Source organism: Rhea pennata, chromosome 6, assembly GCF_028389875.1.
Source record: "Rhea pennata isolate bPtePen1 chromosome 6, bPtePen1.pri, whole genome shotgun sequence".
Classification (NCBI taxonomy): domain Eukaryota; kingdom Metazoa; phylum Chordata; class Aves; order Rheiformes; family Rheidae; genus Rhea; species Rhea pennata.
In genome coordinates, this window is record NC_084668.1 from 22,581,950 (window position 1) to 22,607,315 (window position 25,366).

Genomic DNA, 25,366 nt, shown 5'->3' on the forward strand with positions numbered 1-25,366 from the left:
TACACGTTATAAAGATCATGTATTCACCTTCTAGCTAAATATAGAAGGTCCTTTCTTCTCAGCATTGCGTGATCCTTTAGTTGTGTGGCTTCACTGACTCTTACAGTTCATTTGCTCTGAAAGAACTCAAAGAAATAGTTTCAAACAAGCAAAGATTGCACTTTTATATTTTCCAAAATATTAACCAAATCTTCTTATCTCCGTATGTGAGACCTTAGGCTATGTCTGAGCTTCTTAATAAAATTCTTGAATAAATAGTATGATGACATTGAAAAGCTATTTGCAAAGTACTGTGATCAAAAGTATGTTCAGTGCTTGAAAAGTTAGAAAGAGATAACGATAGTGAGCCGTCTTGTCAGGGGAAGTATGTTCTCTGCAATACTATGTTAAACTGGTCAGAGCAACTCAGTTAACTCATGTAAACACTGAAACTGTAACTTTGCTGCCCAATGGGATCTCAAATACAAAGAATGACAATGCTGAACATGTTCCACACATCCCGGCATTCCTCAGGGATGTGGGTTCTCTTCTCTTTGGAAGAAGGGCTTGTACAAGTCATAACCACAAAGGAGAAAAATGGTTCATGGATCTGAATATCATTGATCTTCTATTAATCATCAGGAGGGTGAGGCAACAGAAGACAAAACAGCTAGAGAACCTTCTTTTAAAAAAACAGGCCACATTTCCTACCATTTGCTGGGTCAGATGGGGCAAATAAGAAGAACCCTCTGCTCATACTCACAAATATCAACATGAAATATCAACTCATAACAACATATCAGCTCCCAGTTCCCTTCTCTGTTCCTTCCTGAATGCAGAGAGGAGAAAATGACCCAAGAATTCCTAGAAAAGTTTAGCTGATTCACTCCTCCCTTTTTCCCACAGAGTCCAAGAGAGTTCATTTTACAGCCTCAAACTTCAATGTAATAAAGAATTCCAGTACACAGCTGTTACACTGCCTTCATGGTGTTTGTGCCCTCCCTTTTCCCCCAAACAAAAATCATTGTGCAGTTAGGCTATTTTAGAATACCTAGGTACAAATGAAGAAAAAAGTTTCCTAAGCTAAACGCAGTGCTAACAGAATCCTGAAACCACTAAGATTTATATGGTGGCATTACCACTTAGTTTTAACATTCTATTATTTTTCTCGTTAGAACCACAGTTTTAATCAGCTACAAAATATTAAATGCTAAACAGTTGGTAAAGCAAACAGTTGGTAAGTAGTATGTTACGTTAAAATCATTCTTTATAAAGTACCTAAGTATATTAGAAGCTCATTTCTCTTTTCATTATATGCATTCATTCATCCTTTACTTTAAAATAGGTGATAGGCATTAGCAATGCTACTCAGATTTGGATTCTGATCTAGATACTAAAACATCTGCCACTTTGTTCAGGGAAGGGAAAGGAGGAGGCATATTTTTAATAAGCTACAGCAATTAGATATTTTGAATACTCAGAATGATGTATTAGAGTTATACAATTATTTGGTTTGTTCAGTTTCTTTTAAATACACTTGAGAACCAGCTCCTAATTAAGATACACACACTATCAAAGATGCAAAACTTAGATGTTGGTAAAAACAATTAGAATGATGATATAGGCTTAGAATCCCTATGGTTTTTGTACAGATCTGCAAGACAGATTAGAATGTGGGAATGTGGAATTCTCTTTCGGAACGACTGCAGTACTTGTGTGCCCTGCAGGGACATGAGCCACCCCAGAGCAGGTGGGAGGCTCCGGGACGTGGTTCTGTTTTCTCAAAAAATCGTCCTGAGCTGACTGCATACTCTGACAAAAAGAGCCTTTTTACCTTAAAGGGAATTTCTCTGTATACGCTTTGCCACTGGGTAAGAAATTATTCCTCTGAATGCATAATTCCTTCTGGGGAGCAATAGTCTGGGGATGCTGCAGGCCTCATCTTGCTCGCATGGCCAGACTGTTAAATCGTATTAGAGCTATTTTAGTTTCTATCTATCAAACATGTACCAATTGCATGATAATTATTTGTTCTTTTAATTTAAATAATGTTACTTCCTGTTTAAAAGGTTTGAGAGGAAAGCACAGCGTATAGCAAAGTCAGTTTTATTAAGCAGAATAAGATAAATGATCCAAACAAAATTTCCTCCAATTGCAGACATGCTTCACACCTTCAATGCTAGTAGATTGTCATATATCATCCTTGCTAAGTCCTGAATGTATTGTTCTTGATCTCAAAATCAGAGCAGTCTGTCTCATGAAATCCTGTAATTGAAATGGCCGAGTTTGTACCATCTCAATGCCACATGAAAAGCCTTTATCAAAGCAACGAAACCTCTTGACTTGTTGCTGATTCTACAGCACTTTTTTTATAGAGTGATACCACTTTTATCTGTCACCATTTATTCAAAAAGATAAATCAAAGTAGTCTCATCTTACTTTTTGCTTGCAGGATATGTCCTTCTCATTGGTTAAGCCATAAAGTCTTACTTCAGTCGGAGACAAGCTGAGTGGCCATCCTGACTCTGTGTTCTCCTTTTTCTATGTATGAAAGTTGCCTATGTGCACCTTACTACACAGTACCAAAGCCAGAATTTTGAAAAAGAAGAGATTTATCTTAAACAACTCTGTGGAGACAAAGCAGCACATCCACTTTTCAGAAAGTTGCAACATTTTTAACTGCTGATCAGAAAGCCAATCTATTAATAGTAAGTATCCATAACTACTACTAAGCTATTAATTTATCTGTTAATACTATTAATTTATTAATACTAACCAAGTAATCTGAATATATCATTAATGCCTCTTAGTGTGGAATGTATCTAATGCTGCTGAGAAGATTAATACTAAGGATTTTTAAAATTTGAACTCTACAAATAAACTTCAATTATATTTGTGGGTGTAAGGTCACTGTTTTCTAAGATTTTCCAAAATGTTTCTCTCTAATCATATTCCAGAGCATAAATATTGTATGACAGCAAGATGTTATAAACCTTGACGCTCAGGTCAGAAGAGATAAAAAAGGGAATTCTCTGGGGATGTGAGCATTTAGAAAAGCAGCATACTTGTTTATAGTAATAATAAAAGCTCTGCAAATATTTACATGTATTAAATGGAATAAGCAGCAGCAGAATGTGAAGGGAGGGGGTATTTATGCTGAGAATATTTATTTTATTAAGTGCCACTGCTAGTATATAGGTTATGCAAGATGCAGTGTATCTCACTATAACAAAGCACAGGATCAGAACATGTTATGTTCATAAACACAGTGAGTGGAAATGATGTTTTATCGGCACAGTTTAACTCCCAGTGTCATTTCAAATCAGTGTAGTTAAAACTCTAAAATTCTTTCAGTGAATGCTCCTCCTTTGCTTAAATCAAACATACTTCAGTTTAAAATAAGTAATTAAGAAATCAGTTCAAACTAGACTGCAATAAGCAACAGTTCAACTTAAAACATTCACAAAAAGATTGGGTCTGCTCTAAAGAGCTGCCCAGGGATAGGTGGTGCGTTGGTTAACATAGTTAAAGCCCATAAGGTTTTGTTGCCTGTGACAGCAAAACAGTGTAGTTAGGACCACACTTTGCCAGTGACAGCTTCCAGGTCTAAAAGTGATTAAGTTCTTTTTTACAACTGTACCATCAAGATGCAGCTTTTGCTAACTTTATAGCAAGGCTCTGATTCATCCCTCTGGAGTCAGAGACAGTTATTTTATCCACTCCACTGAAAAGGTTTAACGCCATTGCAACCACATCTGTTTAAAATTTTTTCGGTTAAAATGATATGACTTTGGGGAGAGGTAAGACCTGAAGGAAGCAGCAGAACAGCATATGCCCCAGGAACCACCAAATAATAATTGAAGAACCTCAGATTTCAGAAGTTCTTGCTAGACTCGGCTTCATGTAGGGAACAGGGATGGAGGAGCTTGAACTGGTTTTCTCAGAGGAAATGGTAAACATAACGGGGATGCACAGCTAGCACGAGCCAGACCAAAGGTCTGTTTAACCTGGGAGTCTGTTTTCCAGTAACAGATGCATAAGGAAAATGGATTAAAAACAAGGCATATATGAAACAGGTATTACCCTTGGCAAGGCCTCCCAGCTTCTGGGGAGCAGCGCTTCAGAAACTTCCAGAGCTAGAATTGCATTTGGTTTGTTGTGTTTAACAGTCAGAAATAGCTCAGTCCTTCATCAATTTGTGTTGTCCCTTTATGAATGGATTTATACACTGCAGCCCCACAGCTTCTGATAGCTATTTGCACTGCTGAATGATACACTGTGTGAAAAGTAATGTTGGTTTCACATCCGTTTCAGTTTTTGCTGGATGCCCCTTAGCACTGTGGAATTGTGAATAATGATGCCTTTTTGCATTCTCCAGGCCAGTCACGACTCAGTGGAGCTCTGCACACCCCTCAGAGCAGGTCGTCGCAGGTGGCCACGGCCCGCTCTGGTTCGCCTCTCCGGCCAGCTGCGCAGTGCCAGCAGCCCTCTGCCGCAGGGCTCACTGTATCCTTCCCCAGGGCAGCGGGCTGGCACTGGGGGCCGGGCACCTGCTCTATTTGGGCCCCAAACCCTCCCATAAGACCCACTTTGGCCCCAGGCTCTCTCCTGTACATCCCTCTGGCAGGCGCTGGCCGCCAGCTGCGCCCCGTCCTTCCCCAGCGGGGCCCAGCCCAGCCCGCGCCGGGGGGCAGCGGCGGCGGCAGCACCGGCACCGCCTGGCCCCCGCCGCCCTCGCACGGGTGCCGCCGGGGCCCGCCGGGCCCTTTGGCTGCGCGCGGCGTTGCGAGCCGGCCCGCTTTCCCCGCCGGCCCGGCCCGGCCCGCCGTCGCCATGGCCGCGCGGGGCCGCCCCGGCTGCCCGCTCCTTCGGGCGCCGCCACCTCGGGCCCGCGCAGCGCCGCCGGGGCCGCCTGCGCCGGGGCCCCGCGAGGTGAGAGATCCCCGGGCTGCTCCCGCCGCCGGGGCGCCTCGGCCCCCGGCTTAGGGTTAGCAGCGTTCCGGCAGCTGCGGCTGGGCGTTTGTAACGGGAACCATGGTGTCAAGCCGAGCTGTTGGCTGTTCCATTGCCCGAAGTGCTAAAAGCGTGCTGATTTCAGATCAGCTCTCCCCTTTTCTGCGGATACGGTCTGCTCTTGGGTAGACAGGAGTTTTCAAGACCTAGCAGCAGAAATCTGATGGAAATGTTGGGCATATTGCAGTTCGCTTTGCAGCAAATAGAAACTCATTCAACTGAATTGTATATCCAAGTCCGGGTAGTTATAGATACCCGTACAGAAGCTGCTAATCAGCTATGCTGTGCTGCCATCATTATATCAGTGGCCTCTCCCATGCATTGTCAGAAGAGTAAATAGTATAATGTCTGGGGTCAGTAAGTCTAAATTTCTGCCACTTCCTCAGCTGGTAGCACGGGCATTCTTCTCCCCCTGCCTGGGTTTTGCTTGTCACATTACTCAACTGTAAGATCCATGTTATTGATGAAACTTGCTACTCAAGATCTATTTCTGCTCCTAATTAAGTCAAAGGAAAAACTTTCTCTGACTCTTAAGGGAGCGGGGGCTGGCCCTTCCGTGGAATTCAAACATAAAATATCATGCTTCCCTGACAGCTGTGTGCCTTCTGTAGGAAAGGCCAAAGCCCAGCAACTGAAATATAGCTTGCTGTGACTGCTTCAAAGTGAGATAGCAGAATGGAGAAAACATTTACAAATGCCAACTCTGGCAAGGAGAGCAAGGAGACATTGGTCTGTTGCTTTCAAGGATGCACGGCTACTGCATGTTGAGGAATTCTCCTTTTTGTTGTTGAGCTTCTGATCTGTATGCTATAGGAAAAATATATGTATCCTTAATACCAGTCACAAAACAGATAGATTTATTTTTGACCCAGAGAAGTTGCAGATCTTTCTGTTGAATGTTCTTAACTTTTTTGGCATATGGAAACTGTGTCATAGCCTAAGATTAAAGAAAAACCAAATGATTCCACTTACAGGAGCTGTCAGATAACTCTGCAGTAGATATTAGAGTGAATGTAGACACTAAATTTGTTTAAAAAATTAGATACTTAATTATTTGTTATTGTTGTTTTTTTAATTATTTTTTCAGGTTTTTGGAATGCCAGAAGTGATCATTCCAGAAGGTATCTTCTTATGAGCTCTCTGTGACTACAGATAACTTCATTTTTTAATGTGAAGAGTTTATAGTTTCCAAGCCTTTTCTTAAGATAGTGGCAAGTATGTTCATTATTAAGATTATTATGACAGCCTAAGTGTGCATATTTTAGTATCTAATATTTTATTTTTTATCTTAGGAGTCTGTTCAGCTTTTTAAGAAGTACTAATATTTATACCTTGTCTTTTGTGTGACCAAGCACACTCTGTTTTAAACTAATAATGACATTGTAGTGTAAATCTGTCTCTCTGTTTTTACTGCGTAGACTGTGTCGTTGACATCTCCACTTGTGAAAAATTGCACTGACAGTAGTTCCCTACTTGAAATCTCTGTCAGGAGAACAAGTGTGTGTTCCCTCTCATGTCCCAAATGAAAACTGAAGTTTTTTCAACACCTCTTTCCAAAACCTCTCTCCTATGTTAAAAATATAAACAACAGTTTTAAAACTTTAAAAGTATTTTGCATGGTTTATTTCTTCTTAAATTATGCGGCTATATACAGTATATATAGCATATTTTAAACATTCATTATTTAACAAAAAAAAAAGTTTTTTTCCGTTCACTAGTCTAAAGTTTATAATAGCTTGTCTGTGTTTGTTTACAAAATTATCACTTTTTAAATTAAGAAAACTTATCCATATACTACGTAAAAAAAAAAAAAAAAAAATCCCTGCCTTAGCAATTCAGCGTGCACTAGATACTCAGTAGTACACATCTTCTTACATTGTCCTCTATACAGCTGTCATGTACTGCAAGCCATTCATGGTTAGTGATTCTAGTTAGTATTCTTATGGAGATGTCTCTCCACAGTACTACAGTGAGTAGGTTAGAGTATCTAAACTACTTGTTTCTCCGTCAGTTTTTAAATTTGATTTACTTACAAGGAGAATGTTAGCTAGCTAATAGTCCAAACTCCTGGAAAAATGTAGACCTTCCAGATTTTAGCAGGCTAATATAATTCTCATTTGTCTATCCTGCTGTATATTAAATCTTATATACCTTAAAATTATTATTTCAAGGACATCTGATTACGTAGTTCTTTTTTGTTTTTAGTAGCTTAAGTTTTCAGATGTTCCAAGATTCCAAAATAGCTTTTTATTTTTTATTCATTCCTTACTTTATAACAAGGAAACATCATAACTGTTGGATTCTCTGCAAAGATTCTACTTATCTTCTTGTCCTACTAAGAAAAAGAATATTAACCAACGTATGAGCTTTATCTTTTGGCTTTGGAATGGGACAATGGGTTCTTTAAATTTCCATCTAGAAAGCTGTGAGATATCAACAATATGACTCTTGGCTTAAATGTCTCATTAAAGGGAGTAATAACATCAAGCAATATTTCATTGTATATTCTTCTATACTTCAGTGAGAATTAGCTCTGATTTTTGTAAGAAACTTGGACTTAACATTTGCTCCAAAGAGGAATGTTACTGAATGAACTGAACAGAATACTGTGGGATTTTTTGAAAGGAAGAAGAGTAGGAATGGAATACCACTTAAAGCTTTTAAACTACAATTTACTATAGCTATGCAAGGCTGTGTGAACATGTAAAGATTGTCATAGTTGCACATTAGCCTTTTGCATTCTTATATGTTATTTTTACCAACCCTACTCTATATAAATGGGCCTGAATGCTCACACAAACACATATGTAGACTATTCTAAAATTTTTAAACATGATTTTGTATTAAATGCAGTGTGCAACAGGGATCTTTACTGAACATCTAACAATGCTAGGAATAAAATCACATGATAATGTTTCTAATACATTTTAAAGTATGATGTCTTAGCATGTGACAATTGGGGTGGTGATTCAGTTTTTTACTACCATTTCAGGTGGGTTTTTTTGTCTTACACAGTATTTTTATATGATCTAGAATTATCTTAAAGCCCAATCTATTTTTAAATAGATGAAAACTTTAACAGCTAAGCTTCTTGTGATAAAGAAGCTTTACTAAGCTTCTTGTGATAAACTACTTAAAAATGAAAATTGTAAGAAAATATGATCTATTATTTGTGATAGTGCTAACTATACCATGTTTGCTGTTTAGATGGACTTACCCTAGAGACCTCCATAACAATATCAAGGTAAGAAAAGAAAGATTCATCTTGATGCCAGAAGTTCCTTCTAGAGAAGGCTTTTGTGCAATGAAACTGTAAGAAGACATCAGTTATACTGACCTGGGGATGCCTGGTGGTGGATGAAGTTAAGGGATATTTTAATGGCCACTACAGTCACTGTTTGTTGGTAGATTTTTTTCCCCCCTGATTTTGTGTTAGGAAGTTATTGAAATGAGTTTTCACATAGTGATATGCAGCAATATATTATCTTTGAGGTAAAAATGTTCCTGCTTTAGGTTTTGGTAATTCATGTCTAAAACCTAGAGCATATAAAATAAATTGTTTTATTTGTTTACTGTGATTTGCAGGGATACTGCTTAATGACAAGGTTACATTGACCTATCATTTCATGCATCAGTGCTTCTTCTATTGCACTGATTTGATCAAGCCTAGTGGATAAAAGAGGAGCAATCCTCCCAGTGGATCAAATTAGAATTATAATAAAAAGTGCACATACTGAAGGGCAGGATAAGTTAAGTATGTTACTTAATGGTGTTTGACATTGTATTTTGCAAACCAAATAAATTTTCTAGCAACTTTCTTTGTAAATATTTGTTCAAACTTCATATTCAAATTTTGTATTTGATTTTATGTAGGTGTATTAGTGATGCTGTAATTACAGTTGAGGGAAAAATGTAATATTTCAGCTAGTGGAGGCTTTTTTAGGTTAGGTACTTATCAAAGTGCAATAAACCATTTGGCTTTGAATTCACAAAAACTTCCTCTCTTTGCAGTACAACTTCAGAGACTGCCATCGCTCCTTAAACTGAAGAACTTCCTATTTTTCCATTGTCATAAAATGTCACATAATTCACAAAATTACAAAATCCTAGCGTCACTGGAGCTGGAAGGGACCACTGGAGATCATCTGGTCCAATACCCCTGCTCAAGCAGATTCACCTGGATCAGGTTGCCCAGGACTGTGTTGGATTTTGAATATCTCTAAGGGTGGAGACCCCACAACATTTCTGGGCAACCTATTCCAGTGCAATTCATCATAGCTGCCTTGTCTGGGACCAGTCAGTCAGAGAAGGGACTGCATGGCCTATAGCCTGCTTGTACTTCTAGAGCACTCTTGTTCCCACTTCTCCCTGAATGGCAAAAACACTTCAGTGAATGAGGAGCTGTACACTCTCTATGTGCTCCTAGATGAATTTTACACTGCTCTTACCTAAGGTATGGGCCACGTTACCTGCCTTATGTAAAGCATGAAATAACTATTGTAGACTAAAACATGTGGTTTTAATAAGATGCAGAAAATATCTGTAAATGGCTCAAGAGTGGGATATGTGGAAATTACAAAAGAGAAGCTTAATTTTGTGTTTCTTTAGTGATGAAAAGAAGAATATGCATTAGACACATTAAGTCATTTTATGTTTGTTCTGAGTTGCTCTGTTGTGGTGATCCATTAGTACTACATAATCAGTCTGTACTGATGAAGGTTTGCTGATACTGGAAAGTGGAGGCTCTCGGAAACACTAATTAGGAATTCTAGCACCTTGTAAATACTACAGAGAGTAATAGCAGCATTCATTTGGCTTGCTTACTAAAGAATCCACTGAGAAATATATTTATGCACATATTTAAGTTTCAGTGATCTCAATAGGATGTAAGAATGTGCCACAGTTCTTTACATAAAAGAGTAAAAAGTAAGCACGTGCTGAAATGATTTGCAGGACAGTTTTCTTCTAATGGAGATGAAGGCCTAGGGAAGAAGCCTAAATCAAGAGCTTATACAAACACTAGGAAATTCCTGATTCACTTTCTTTATTCTTTTAAGTTTTTTGAGTTAGCTATTAAGTCTTGATTAATAAATTGCTTCAGTAACTGTAGATAAGCAAAAATATGGAGTTAAATATTATATTAAAAAATTAAGAGATTAACAAAAATTTATTTTCTATTTATTTTGATGTTTCATGTCTACCTGTACAAACTGTGGTAGCCTAGTGTTCAGAAAGTTATTTATGCAGTGAATTTTTATTATCTATTAGGCACAATTGTTTAAAAAGGACAGCCGCCAAGAAGGTAAGCATCAACTTACTCTAGGATTAAATATACACGTCCTTTATGGACAATAAATTTGTTAATTTCTTATTTAGCTATTGTGCTGGATGATGTTTTAAATCCCATTGCTCTGAATATTCATACAGATGATAAAATGATGCCAAAGTTTCAGTTTGTATCTTTGTGTGAATTTGTGTTGAAATTACTGCAAATTTTCACTGCCTTAGGAATTTTGCTAATACAGTATGATTAATAGAAAATCAATGCTTTTTAAAGTTGTTGTTTCTATTTTAGGAACAAAGAGATAGACAAAATGGAAAATTACATATTTGGAAGGCCAAAAGGTAAATTATTTAACAAATTCTAACCTTTGAAACAACACTTGCTTTAAAATACTTAAAATAATCAAGAAAATTTAAGTAAGCACATATCTGAGCAATTTGGTAATACTTATTTGAGATATGACTTTTTGTATTGTAAATAAAATGTAGATGGGGGGAGTAGATCATACCTCTTCAAGTGAAAGAAATCTTAGAGATGAGGAACAAAATTTGCATCAGGTGAACCAAAATGCAAAACAGATGTTTTGTATTTGTTTTCTAGAAGAAGCGGTAATTGAACCAATCCAAGCAGTACCACGGTAAGAGGATGTCTTTGGTTTTGCAGCTGATCTATTACATGCCTTTTTAAGCAATTAGAGTTCAATAATGCAATCATTTGTCACCCAATTAATTTTGAAAGACTGAAAATACATGGATTAACACTTTAACCTGTGGTTCACTTGTCACCATTGTTATTTAGATCCAATAAAAAATAACTGTTAACAATATGGTGCAAGATGCATTATAGAAACTTGAGTATCTTTATGCTCTGTGATATTGACTGCTCATTTGATTTTTTTTGTTTTCATTTATAACTACTACTAAGGATAAATAATAGCAATGTGGTTTTTGTTTTGTGTAGGATTCATGAGTACATTATGATTAGAAACATTAATTGAGAAAATTATTGGTACAGTGTTTTTCCAGGACTTATCCTATGCCCCTGATGTTAACAGAAACTTTGCCGTGATCTTTAATGTGTGCGAGTTCTAGCTCTACAATATCTTCACAGTTTTGAAAACCATGAGCACTGAAACTAAAGTTCTCACAAGTTTAAGAGAAAGCTATGGATTTACCAAAATAAACAAATTGCTATACTTTTTTGTAGCACTGATCTTGAAGTCATGAAATACTGTTATTTCAATGGTTCAAAATCATGATTTGTGACTAGATTCTATTCACAGGGAGAGGCAGTATAAAGGCAATTGCAATATGGAAAGTGTACTGAGAGCTTATTTCTAGAATTTCTAATCTGAATATATAAACATAGTACATGCTAACTCCCTCTGGAAGTCATGTTGCCCAAAGTCCTACTCAAAGTACATTTCTCAGGGCCTCATCCAGTTGAGTACTGAATATCTCCAAGGACTGAGATTTTGCAGCTTCATTGAGCAACCTGTTCTGATGTTTGGCTGCCTTCATGGCAAAATTCTTGCCCCTTTTTTTGGCAACCAAAATACCTAACCAACTGAAATACTTTTATTATTATTATTATTGAGTTTATCTGAAATTTTGGTCCTTCATGCTTCTCCATAACTCTCATAATACGGTATTTTGCATTTATATGTTGTATTCATAAACTCAGCTTTAGTTACCAGGTTGGAAACTCATTTGTGCTAATGTAAACTTGAAATAAGGCTAAGGGCTTCAGTGGTATACATCTAGTATAATGCTAATAATAAATGTGACTGTTCGGCCACCTCCTAAAGGGAAGCCTCTTTGTTTCTGTATGGGTGTGTGTATATATATATATATAATATATATGTATTTGTGTGTGTATGTGTATATAGGTATAGTCGCAGAATTCAATGTATATACATGCATAATTGATTAAAAAGTAGGAATATTAGCTCTAGAAAAGCAAGAAGTATATTCTTTATCATTCAGCTGTGGTACAGGAAGATTACTCAATTGTAGTGTTTACTAAATTAACACATATTCCAATCTCAAGTAATTATTTCGTTGCCTCTCTGTTTGTTGAAGTTTAAACTTGCTTACTCAAGCAAGGAATTTCTGTGTCCCTTAAGACTGCAGACCTAAAATATAGGAACATCCTTCCTGCAATCCAGGTGCAGTAGTAAGTAATACTTCACTATTAAAACAGAAGGGTGCATAGTGAATACGATATCATGCAGCCCACTACTATTGAATATATTCATTAATACTGCATAGAGTAAAGAGCTGGCTATTACATTCGTGTGGCTTTTCAGGCAAGTTTAAAACTCTAGTGAGTTTTAAGCATATTCTGGACCAAAAAATATAGTTTGCCTATTGTGTAATGTGAAGCAATGCAAGTGCTTTACTAAAGCTGTGACATATGCTGCCTTTCTGTCCACAAGCCCTGCTACCTTGCACTGTTTGGGTGCTGCTCAAGGGGTCCCAAACTTGAGTTTGCTCAGGTACTACACTGAAGAATGGGCTGAAAGATGTTAAACATGTAACAAAGCAGCACAAAGAAATGTGTCCAGGAGAAAGCAAACCTGCAGTACCATTTTTTTCTCTTACATGTAGCCAACAGTAGCAGCAGTTCTGCTCTGGGCTGTAGGTGGCACCAAAGGAAACTTTCAACTATACAGGCAACTCCTCTTCCAGAGATAAAACTGTGATTCAAATGTTTTTGCGTGCCACTTTGAAATAGCATACGCTTGTGGGGTGGGCACTATTACGCAAAAACTCTGAGGTGGTTATTAAACTCTTAACATATTTACTTCTGTCTGTATGATTTGTTCACGCTGCTGATGATTTGATGTTTGTGGAACCTACTGAGGATAGTGATCCATTTGTAATCCAGTGATAAATGAGGGAATTTAAGGCTCAATATACAGAAGAAGTGTTCCTTATACTTTAACATAGTATCTGTATATACTCAGTGTTTGAAAAGTAATTTCAATTTCAATGATTTAAATATGTTTCGGTGTCATTCTCGACTATCAAAAAGAAAAGGCAAATATCTGTGAGTTATAAACAAGAAAGTTTAAGAAAGCCAATTAAACTGCTGAGAGCTGCACAATCAATAAGTGTGATTCCCACTGTTTTCACCAGTTAATATGCATCAAGGAATAGGATGACCCCACAACAGCAGAGGGGTACTTACTGTGTGAGAGAGAAATTTGACCTGGCTTTCTGTGTCACAAACTATATTTATGTGAAAAAAAAATGCAACATTGTCTTGGGACTCATGCTCGAATCATAACCTTTTTTTTGCCATGGGACAGAGTGGCAGCTCGCTAACTTTGTTCAGTAAAAGCTGAAGAACATTGTATTTTTATTGTAAGGTTATAATTGCATTAGGCAGAATACATTTTCTCTTTGTGGAAAATTGTTACTTTGAAGGTGTACTGTTAAGGTGAGTTGGGATTTGGACCTGAAGTGGTAAACAATGGTGTCTCCCCTACAAAACAAGTCTCTGAAATATCCATTGAAAAAATAGGTCTAATTTCATCCCTCTGTGTATTTTTGATAAAAGTACTCTGTAAGTATTACCATTAAGCTTTTTAAATAGGTCTTTAATCCTTTGAACAATCTTGGCAGTGGCCAGTTCCTTTCCATGGTTAGTCAGTGGGAGGTCTGTCAACAGGAGATTGGTTTTGACCATTGGGAGGCACCGACTTTTGTGGCCTCCTTCAGCAGTTCACAACTACAGTCTTGAACTGCAAGCTGCCAGGATGTGTGAGGAACTAAATATTATCCCAGCTTGACTTTCTGATACGTGGTGGATGCCCCAAAGAGACCAGTAGCATAGATCAGGCAGCTGCAGTCAGCATGATCTGCCGTTGCCTAGGGAGAACACAAACAGAATGGGGGAAAAGAGAATCTTGGGCAGCCAGAGAAAACAAGTTTCAAGCTGTATGGTTTTGTCTCCTGGATATGACTTCAAAAATAAAGGCACTCTAAAATTTGGAGATATTGTAAAACCTTTATTTTTTTCTCAGTGAGGCCAACTTTGATCTGAGTTGTCACCGAATTAATGAGGAAGAAAAAAATTGTTTCATCATATTCTTTGTAGCACTTGCGTAATGGCAGAAAACATATTAAAATGTGAGATAAAGTTTATTTTTCTGCGTAGAAAACAGGAAGGAGAGTGATAGCAGGCTATATGACTGCTCCTTTCTGGTACTTTGTATAGTGAGTTACTAATGCATCACATAATGTCTAGAATGACTGTTTTGTCCTTCAGTAAGTATTTGTTTATTTTTCAAGCAACCCATTCTTCTTTGAAGAATTTATGTTTAGTATATGGTTATCACCAGTCAGTATATTACTTTGCTGGCTGTAAAACCTCATTAGAGATCAGTTCACTCTGGTGAAACATGCTGTCATTTTTATAATTTCTGATATTTACATGCTTGTTTGTTTTTTCTATTATTTTTCTCACTACTGGAAATATTTATGCATTATGTAGATGGGATGTTTCATCTAAAATTGAGAAAAATAAGAATTTGTCCAGCAGTCTTCCCCAGACTGCACAAGGAACTACAGGTAAGATTTGTATTTGCTTCAAGTTATCAATAGTTTGTGGTATGGCTGATTGAGTAAGACTGTTATGATTTAGTTGGTTTATCTTAGGTTTCATAAGCAACTTGTTGCGCAGATCAGTTGTGCAAAAGAAATTCTTCTCCTAAGGTCCAAATTTGCTGACTTGGTACTTGTTTGTGTTTGGTTTTATTGAGAAATCTTCATACCTGGGATCAGTGCTTATCTTTGTAAAGCATTTGCCTGTATACACGCTTCAAAATATGGGAATAATGTTTTTCAGTTCTGTTATCTCCTGAATTTAGTTCTGTAGAAAACATTTGATTATACTAATGAAAAAAACCCGCTAGTTTTTACCAGTGTATTACGGAATTCTGTGAATACATGGTTGATGCCCTCTAGTCAAATTGAAATGGGACTAACAACCGATGGCTGGAATGTTACAGGATAACTTCTGCCAAAATAAAGTTCTTGCCTTCTGAAGCTGCAGAGTCTGAAATTCTGGTTGCATAAATAACCTTGTGTGGCAGACAAGAAAATTGGACAAGTGTAAAGAAACGCTGCAGAGGAATGTAGTCAAAGCCTTATTTATATCTAAACAGGCTATAGAAATAAATTACAGGTGTGGGTTTTTTTGTCCCCCCACCCCCCGTTGGAATGTATATGTCTATGTATAGAACCAGCCTGGGTCGTTTTGTCTCCTTCTGGTTTTTATTTTTGACAGAAATGTAAAGATCAGTTATTAAAACCATCCTATGTTAAGAAATGAAAAGTCAGGGAACCTAGACATCAATGACTGTTTGAAGCGAAATATACTCTGAATTCTTGTTAATTCTCCATGCAAGTGTCTTTTTAAAGAGTTTACTTGTTCTTTCTTTCTTTTTCTTTTTATTTCCCCCCCAAATTTTTCATTTTGACATTAATGACAGATAAATAGCCACACTGGTAGTGGTGCTTAGGTAGACTTAGATTCCTAAAGAGGGTCCCTTGTAATTCAACATGCTGAGCTAGGAAGCCCCCTAAGCTAGCACACTGGAAATATGGATTTGGTAGACATAATTTAAGTATCCTCAAAAGAGTTTCCATTCTGAGCCTTTTCCAACAGCTAGGCACCCAGCTTTCTCTCATCACAGCGGAAAAAAATTGAATAAGGGTGTTATTTCCCCTTTCCCTGAAATCTGAGTAGTTACACTGACTGAGGTTTTCAGAAACTCCAGTTCAGTACTCTTGCCTGTGAGTATTTAAACCCCAGTTTCCACTGCTTGAAAAAATACGCTCTCATCACCAAATTGTATGCTGTTATGAGTAGAGGCTCTATTGGATGATTTTGCTGCATTTGTTCCTTTTTCCATGGTGTTATTAAATATTCATCATGCCAGGAAGGAAAGAACAAGTGAGAGAACAACTCTTGCAATAGCGTTTTGGTATTGGAATGAGTTAAAGATGTAGGTAAGGTCTGATGAAGGTGGTAATATCTTTCATTGGACCAACCTCTCTAATTGATAAAAGTAGACAAATACTAGATACAGAAGCACTTCTTTGGGACTAAAAATAGAAACAGAAGACTTCAGAGCTGAATATAAATTAAGAAGAGCAATTCTTATGATGGTCTGAGTTTAATTTGATATCTATTAGTTGGACTGTGAGAAAAGATAGTTGATACTTCTGAAATAGAGGGGATATTAGTAATAGGCATTAGTAAGGAGTAGTAAGGTGATTATCTCCTAAGGACAAGATAGAGATAGATCATTTACAGTTTGTTGAAGATGAAGAGCTTAGTGTGTACCTGTTTAAATGTGTATTGGAAGAGCATTAGGCTTTTCTTAAAACAAAAATAATTAATTTTTTGAAGTTAGTAAGAATAAAGAATAAAGTGAGTTTAAATTAAAAAAATGTAGCCTGAAGAGCTTTCATAGGTTTTCTGTACAAGGTAGAGAGGTAGGAACAATTCTTAAAATTTTATGTTTGCGGTTTTTTGGGTTTTGTTTTGTTTTGTTTTGTTTTGTTTTTTCCTCTCTCAATTAAAAGCCTGTCTTCTGTACTGAGCTTTTCTCCTTCTGTTTTATCTTTTTCCTGGACAGGTCTGTTGAGCGAGGCAGCCTTTGTATTCTAGATAGCTGTCATACTTCCTTTCCTCAGGTGTCTCCGATCCCCCATATATTAGTAATGTCTTTGATGTTTTACACGTTAGCCTGTTCATCGGTCACAGACTTCTAAAGAAATATGTTTACACAGATGTCTTTTGATGGCATGTAACACTTTCTTTTAGAATACCCCATATGTATTTAGACATTAACCATTGTAGTAATTTCCCTGGGTAACTATTTTGCTTGTTTCACTTCTTTTTGTAACTCTTCCTTTGGAAGTCCATAAGGTTGTTGACTTTCAAGATACGAAGTAACTGTAAAGAAAGAGAATGCAAATCTTAAAAATGTCTGAAGGCAATGTGCTGAGTTATAGCATATGAAACTCCTGTGAGAAGATAAACCTAGAGGATGTCTGAGACCTGCGAAGATGTTCTCTTACTGCTTGTGGCTTCTGTTTGGGTAGAGGTTACTGCACCAGCAGTCTTGCAGCAGAAGGGATACTTGCCAAAGAAAGTCAGTAGATGAGTTCAGGCTACCTTTGTGATTTTTTCCTGAAGGTATTTAGAGAATACTTGCACAACACATCACATAGCCAGCAGTAACAGAAAGCTGAGGAGAGCTGCATCTTCAACTAGGACAGCTTTATAGGGGAAGGTCTATCAGTCTTCTCCACACACAAGGAGGGAAGAGCATTTGTGTCATCACACCCTGCCTCCACCCCTCCCCCCCCCCAGTCTGCTGATAGAAAACTAGTTTTTGGCGTAAAGTTTAGTCGCCTGACCAAAAAAAGCCTCACCTTTAAAAAAGGTCACCCTGAGCCTCTCAAAGTTCATAGACTTCATACGGTTATTTTTACCAGCATTTGTATTGTGCAGTTGTGCACAATACACAGAAAGAAAAAGAAGAGAAAAAAGAAAAAGGAAAAAAAAGGGAAAAAGAAAAAAGAAAAATAAAAAAAGAAAAAGAAAGGAAAGAAAGATAGAGATACAAGTTTACCCACAAGATTGCAATGAATACAATCTATCCTAGAAGTCTGAAACAACTGCATTGTTATGTTAGGAACAAAGAAAGTCCTAAGTATATTTTATACAAAGTTTCTTCTTCCATTTTCAACATCGTATTACCTTCAGAATTAGTCAATATATTTTTGCATGTTCTGAAAATGGATTAGAGAATTGAGAAAGAATAATGTTATTTTTGGACCATATACTTTCTTTACCTAAAGTGAAGAAGTCAAATCTCTCCTTTAAGCTCATCATTAACACTGGAACTGCAACTGATATTTCCATAAAGGGGTTCTAGTCTACATAAATTGTGTCAATTCTTTCAACATTATTTTATAATATAGACTTTTTTTCACTTCTTTTTCTTTCTTTGACGCATGCTTTTATGCAGATTTCTCTGCAACCAAATCTTATAGAACAAAAGTGTGTAATTAGTATCACTGAAACTGAATTGAGACCAGTAATATGATTCTCTTTTGTGGCCTAAGAATTACCTTTAAACTCTAAAATTTAATCACTGATGAACCCATTCACTTCAACATTTTGTAGTAAGTGTCAAGAGGAGCACTGGGTTTAACTCATTTGTGTTTAAATTTCCTACCATTGTTTGAACAACATGTGTTTATTTGAATGCCCAGTAAAATAGAATTCATTCTATTCATGTGAGTCAAATAGGTGTTGAAACAAGACGTTCAGATAGCTGTCATTTGGGTTTTTTTTTTTTTTTTTTTTCAAGTAGTTAGCCCTGTAATGGAGTATTGCATTGCAGTCTTGCAGGAAGAGAGTTTTTTTGTTAATTATAATAATAGTATCTTTAAAGCTCAGAAAACCTTCTAAGTAAATTTTTAAAATGCAATCTTCTTGATACAATTGTTAAATGGGAAATATTTTAAACTATGTGCAAAAAGACCTTTTCATGATCATCATAAATGAATAAATATTTGGGGGTTATTCTGAACGTAAAGAACAGTCTTCAAGTGCTATAGTTTGCCATATTGTCATTAATGCTTCTTTTTTAATTTAGGTGAAAATGAAAAAGAATCCAGGAACATTAAGAAAGCACCTGAGAAAGAACTTTGTGCTCAAATTCAGGCAAACGGTATCAAAAATCATAATAATGATGAGCTACTGACAGAAATATCAGATGACAATAATGAAATTAGCAATGAACAAAGTGAAAATGAGGATGGGAAATTTAGTGCACCACTAGAATTACTGGCAGAGGTAAATTTTCCTTTATTGAAACTGTCTTAATATAAGTCAGTATTGTGTACTCAGGTAAGCTGTGGTACCAATTCTACACTGAATATTTTATAATTCTTCTCAAGACTTGTTAGCATTATTAATTACCGAGATAACCATGAAAAATCTTTTATTCCCAGACCTAAATTTCCATGTGATTTTGGTCTCATTGATAAAAATGATGTATCATGACAATTATTCCCATGATTGTTTCAGCAACAACTCTTTGATAACAGATACATTTACACAGTTTGCTGTATTTGCCAAGTAGGACAGATTTGGAGACCTCACTAGTTACAAGTTTGTCTGGGTTACAGTTGTTACTCTCTCGTACAGAAATCCAGAGCACAACTCTGCAGAAAATTCAAAGCTGGAATTCTAAGGGCTGCGCATAAAAATAATATGTTTACAATTATAGTGATTGGCTTGGTGAAAATGAATCTTCCATACATTTACTATGTAAGCAAGGTTCTTGCTCACATTTTCAAAAACAAGATTTCTGAAAAAGAACTTTATTAAAGTTTATAGGCTAAATAAATAGAAACCGCATCTGACAAATCTCCTGTGCTGCAGACAGTTGGTGGCCAGTAAAGTCCTTGAGAAAGTAACCTGTGTGCCTGCCCTATTATACTCTTCCCTAGGCATGTTTTGGGTATCTCAGGCAGATATTAAACTAAGTGAATAGTAGCCTGGCCCAATACTGCCCTTTTTATGTATTTATTTTTATATTTATTATTGTTTGTTGAAGTGCAAAGGTATTTGTTTGCCTTGCATTGCAGTTGCTGTTGTGGATACTACAAATTGTAAGCACTGTAAGCATTCCTTCTGGGGTATTTATAGTCCATAGTTATAAGAGCATGTGTGTTTGTATCTGGAAGAGGATCATTTTTACCTCCTTGTTAATAGCTTATAGTGTCATAACTCTGAATGTTGAACTGTTTGGTGAGTAGTATTCAATATGATAATTCCATTAACTAGGTGTATTCATTTAATAATCAGCACCTCTTCAGATTTGAAATGAGCAGAGAACCGCACTCCATTTAGACAGTTCATTGCTGTTCCACAGATTTTTATTCCAAACTTCTGTCGTCTTTCTTTTAATGGAACTTTAACAAACTCTTGAAGATGAGGGTGGGCTTTCACTATAAATCTAATATACTATAGACAAAACAGAAATATAAGAAGAGCAATTTGGATTCAGGCTTTTAATTTTTCCAGGGAAAAAAAGCTTACATTCACTTCTTAAAAAGTTAAATTACTTACACACAAGCTGACACAGTCATGTTGGTATTATATAAAAAACATGGTGAATGGAAAATGAAAGAAGAGTTCCATCAAAATACTTTAAAACAGGCAAACTGAAGGAAAACTTGAAAGTATTGGGGAATTTTCTTTGCATTTTCTACTCTAACAAAAAATAGGAGATTAATGGACTGCATGTCTTAGAATCTACAAAGTAAAATATATCTTTACACTGGGAAGACAAAGAAGGAGCAGTGAAAGATGAAACCTTATAACCGGATTTTCTTATGGTGAGGGAACTATGTCTGCTGACAAACAGCAAGGTTTAGCCTTTGTCATTTATGAACTGTTTTGAGTGTTGAAAGACACCTGCTAAGTTTAGCAGCTCTCAAACTTTCTGTTTGGTTTCAAATAAAAGTGAAATTTAAGTGTCCACGATTAAAAACAACAATACTCCCCAGCTAATAGTTACTGGATGTTGCTTTGTGAGATTTTCAGTTTCTTTAACTGAAGGAAAAATGATGGTACCTTAGGTATTATGATGTAGTTATTTTTGACACTTTAGTGATGATCATATTTTCTTTAGTAATTTGTTTAACATTCTTACTTTAACTGAATAAGGAGTTTATAGAGCTGGTTTTAGCCTTTGTCTCACCAGTCCGATAATCAAACAGTTAACCAGGACCACATTTGTTAGATTAATATTATTAGTTTTTGCTTTTTGAAATGTTTTATGATTTACATTTGTGGGTTTAGATTGATGAGGAAAAGATTGGAAAAAAATATATATACATGGAAAAATTCTGAATCTCAGATATTCTAATTATAGAAGTGGACTTGTAAGCCTGAAAGCATTGTGGGATTTTAATCAACTTCTGGTATTTTTCAATGTGTAATAATGGCAGCAAGGATCCTTATATCTGACTCTTGCCAGATATATATTTTAAGGCTATTAATTGTATTTAGTTGTGTAAGAACAGCAGAGGGCTAGGACAGTTATGTTTTCCTATTTAAAAATATCACCATTCTAACAAATTTAAGCTTCATTCCTGCAGACTTTTAGTCTGAGTTGATTCACTGCTTCCACTGAAGCAAGTTGGACTTCATGTTTGTATGATTGTTCTCATTCTTAAGTGCTTCCGTAATAGCTTGAATTTGTGCCATGAATACTTAGATGTCCAGACTTTAAATGGTCATAGTTAGAATGCAAATTAAGCAAGTTCTGGTAAAACTGTCAGACTTGTCTGGATCTCTCTAGTACAATGGTGCAACAGTGCAATTCTCCATTACTTGGGGAAAACTGTTAGAATCTCATCAAATATATCTTTCATGTAAAAATAGGCAAAACTTGGAATTAATTGAGTTTTAATATCAGCACTTATTTATATTAATTTCATACAAGATTACATTTCTGTGAAAATATATATAGGTATATACATACATATAGATTTATATGTTTTATTTATTTATTTATTTATTTTAGTTCCTGAAAGCAATTATGAATGGAAACTACAATCTTGCAAAAAACCTTTGTCAGATGAGTAAGTACTACCTCAGGGGTGATTATATTTTAATTGAGGTAATCAGACTGACTTTCTGCATAGACATTACAATTTCATTCATAACAGTGGCTATTTTCAGTCACTCAGCATTTATTTTTTGTGTTGAAGCATCCTAACCAGAGTTAAAAGTATCACCTTCATGTGGCAAAATTGTTTATAATCTAATTCCCCAGTTTGAAATGCTATTATATAATGCATTGTCTGTATGTTTAGCAAAATGCTTTAAATTTTAGAATACTCTAGCATGATAGAGTATTCTATAGAGAGGAAAAATAAGGTATAATTTAGTTATTATAAGCTTAATGTGATATAATATTTAATGATATCACGTACTTTATTTCTTCTTTACCTTTTTAAATGAGTGAATTTTATGTCTAAGGGATTACATGCGAAGAGTACTAGTAAGTCACTAAAGTAAACCGAGAGCTAGTGAATAAACCATTACCTTTTTTTTTAACTTTGAAATATTCTGCAATGATCAGCAGTTGATTAAAATCTGAGTATTTTACTGTATTTTTTTTATTCCAGAATAACTCATTTGATTTTTTTTCATTAAATTATTTTCCCTCAGTTTATGGCATTTATATATATATGTAATATGGAAAATAATAACAAAGCTTTTTCAGGCCCTACTATTTCTAGATTTTTCCCATGGGTATTTCTAGGGTTTATTCAAGTTTAACTTGTTTTCTGAATTTTCTGCATATATTACGCATGTTTCCAATATAGCTAATATACTTTATAATCCTATTACTTGTAAATAGCATACATCTTCTTTCCATCCTAATTCTAGGATGAAAAATTTAAAGAAAAAATAAAGTTTGTTCTGAAATTAATAATGTAGTTAACTGAAAAGTCATTATTTACATTTCTAATTGCTTAATCCAAACTATGACATTAACCAAAGCATAGACTGTAACAATAGGCTTGAAATTCTTCAGGTTATGAATATCCATTTTTGATGTGTGTATAGATATATGTGAAGTCTTTTAGAGGTATAGTTGCACTTTAGTGGACCATAAATGGTCAGTCCTATTTCAGATTTTCTATTTTGTCATTGTATACGTACAATACATTATGTATAACGTATATATATGTTACGTCAGTAATACGTTATGTTGTCAAATTGCAGTTCTGATCTATGAACCAGAAAATGCTGAGGCTAAGCAGTTTTTTCCACTTCTTGAAGAAAAGTTGTTGATGGGTAAGTTTGAGAATTGTAGCCACAATATTTTATTACAGAGATATTCTTGCTTTTCACAGATAAACAGTGGAGTTATTGTACCAATAGGAATCTGACCTTATTTTAAAAAACACCCCAAAAAATATTTATACTATTTCTGGGTTTTCTACATCTTAAATAGGCTACTTGGGCTATAAAATGAGGGAGTAAACATTTTCTGGTTGTTAATGTTCAGTTGCAAGGGTTCATTTTACAGTATATTAAGAGAAGAAGGAATGAGTCGGAAGTCTTATTTAGGAACCATCTCTTAAACTCAGAACTGGTAGAATGGACCAGGTGAGCTCCCGTCATCTGTCTCAGTATTCCAAAGCATCAATAAAGACCTTAAACTAATCTGTCTAAAGCTGCACTGAAGTGAAAGAGAAGTGCTCAAGAAAACCCGTTTAGTGCTCAGGCAGGAAACTTCCAGGAGAGAGACCTAACAAGCCGTAAAGGAACTTGTTTTTTAAACTACCCTAGAGAATTTCATCAAAAAACACCTGATGATGCTCTGACACATTACCTGGGATCCAGGCAATTGAGTCATGCCAAAATGTAGACCATGTTTGTCACAAAGTAGATATTAGGCTGAAAGATGTTAACCTGAAGAGAAAGTCCTTCTACTGAATTCTGTAATCTAGTACAATGACAAGGAAAGAATGGCAAAGATTCAATAACTTTAATCCTTCTTTGGAAACTCTCTGGACTAGTTTAAATGGGCATTATGTTTTCCCTACTATGTTAACTTTAGCTTACATCAGTAACTCATGGTCAAGAATTCCTAATCTGATATCTGTTAGGGTATAAAGACAGCTGAGGAGGAGGAAAAAAGTCTTTTCCCCTTCTACAGCCACTATGTAGCTACAGGAAAACGGAACAACAAAGAAGCTTAAACAGTGGCTAAGTTCATCTGAGCATTCCTCCATAAATGAGGGATTCTCTGGTTACCAGCTGTGCTTGTTTTAGAGCTATGTTGAGCCAATTTCAGGAACAAAGTGGTCACAGCACATTTCAGGATATAAGCTAACATCGTAGTTTTAACTCTGCATTCTGACATTCTGACATAGTCTTTGCAGGCTTTTCTTCCTTCACTAGAAAAGATTTATAAGTATTTAATCATTTAATTAAAGCCAGGTAAAACTAATTGCTTACTTCCTTAAAAAAAAAAAAAAAAAGAAGAAGAAAAAAAAGAAAAGAAAAAGAAAAGAGAAAAACTTCCTGTAACATAAAACAAATTCAGTAATGAATGATCTTGTGTATTTCAATGGCAGAAACGGCACAGAAACTTGCTGAAGGGGACAGCAAAGATGAAGAAACCATTGATGGAAGCAGTGATGACAACAAGGAGAGTACTAGTTGTTCAAATAGTGGTGATGAAGAAAGTGAAGGAAGTTCTGATTCTGATGAATCTGCGGAAAATTAGTTTGGAAATTCATCTGCAATATTTTGTTTGATGATTCTGGTTTTCCAAAAGGCATGTTAAAGTGTACTGTTCAATCACAATTCCTTTCCTGTACTTCAGTAGTCCTTTTTGTGTATGTATTATTTTCAAACTTATATCTGCAAAATTTACCTTGATCTACAACTTAGTGACACATACAAATTTGATATATGCGGAAGCAATTGGTAAAATATTTTCCCCCTGGAGCTGCAGGTCATATGGAAACTATGGTGTAGATTGTTAGTTGAGCAAATGCATTGTATTCTAGGAGCATTATGCTTGCCATATTCCTTTTCATCATTTGAAAAGGGGAAAACTGATCTTCCCAGATGATTACATAAACTCTGTTTTGCGAAGTGATGATGATATTTTGAGTGACAGAAATGCCATCCTAAAATATAAATACAGCTAGCTGAAATTTTTTTTGCTTGTTATAGTTTTGACATTAATGAAATAGCTATTAAAAATATTTCGATTAAAAATCCTTACTTGATGTCTTTGTAAAAATATATAACTTCAGTGAATGTCTTTTGTCCAGATTTGGAGATAAACCCTATAGCATGGTTGAATAAATGCCGGTTGTTAAATTGACCAGAAAATCTACATAACTGGTAAGATTGTGCAACATTTACCATTTTAACATTCAGTTATTGTTAGCATTAATAAGGCTTATACACTGAAACGGCATGAATCACAGTAGAGGTGGTAGATATCATCCA

At 35.8% G+C, this 25,366-nt stretch overlaps 1 protein-coding gene across 1 annotated transcript; it reads left to right on the top strand.

The window, feature by feature from the left end:
- The first annotated feature begins 4,812 nt into the window (after positions 1 to 4,812).
- On the top strand, positions 4,813 to 25,051 carry ERICH2 (glutamate rich 2). Its single transcript, XM_062578910.1, has 10 exons — positions 4,813 to 4,911; positions 6,080 to 6,113; positions 8,200 to 8,236; positions 10,568 to 10,617; positions 10,877 to 10,913; positions 14,777 to 14,853; positions 18,963 to 19,162; positions 21,906 to 21,963; positions 23,117 to 23,188; positions 24,478 to 25,051. Exons 1-10 carry the CDS (start codon positions 4,813 to 4,815, stop codon positions 24,627 to 24,629), a joined length of 816 nt encoding a protein of 271 aa, XP_062434894.1. The 3' UTR covers positions 24,630 to 25,051.
- Positions 25,052 to 25,366: the final 315 nt, after the last annotated feature.

What these genes read in the sequence shown, in the direction of transcription:
- ERICH2 (XM_062578910.1), top strand. Translation starts at nt 4,813, where the DNA reads ATGGCCGCGCGGGGCCGCCCCGGCTGCCCGCTCCTTCGGGCGCCGCCA. An exon ending in AGAAGTGATCATTCCAGAAG is followed by an intron (nt 6,114 to 8,199) that starts GTATCTTCTTAT and finishes TTTGCTGTTTAG; the next exon opens with ATGGACTTACCCTAGAGACC. An exon ending in CATATTTGGAAGGCCAAAAG is followed by an intron (nt 10,618 to 10,876) that starts GTAAATTATTTA and finishes TTTGTTTTCTAG; the next exon opens with AAGAAGCGGTAATTGAACCA.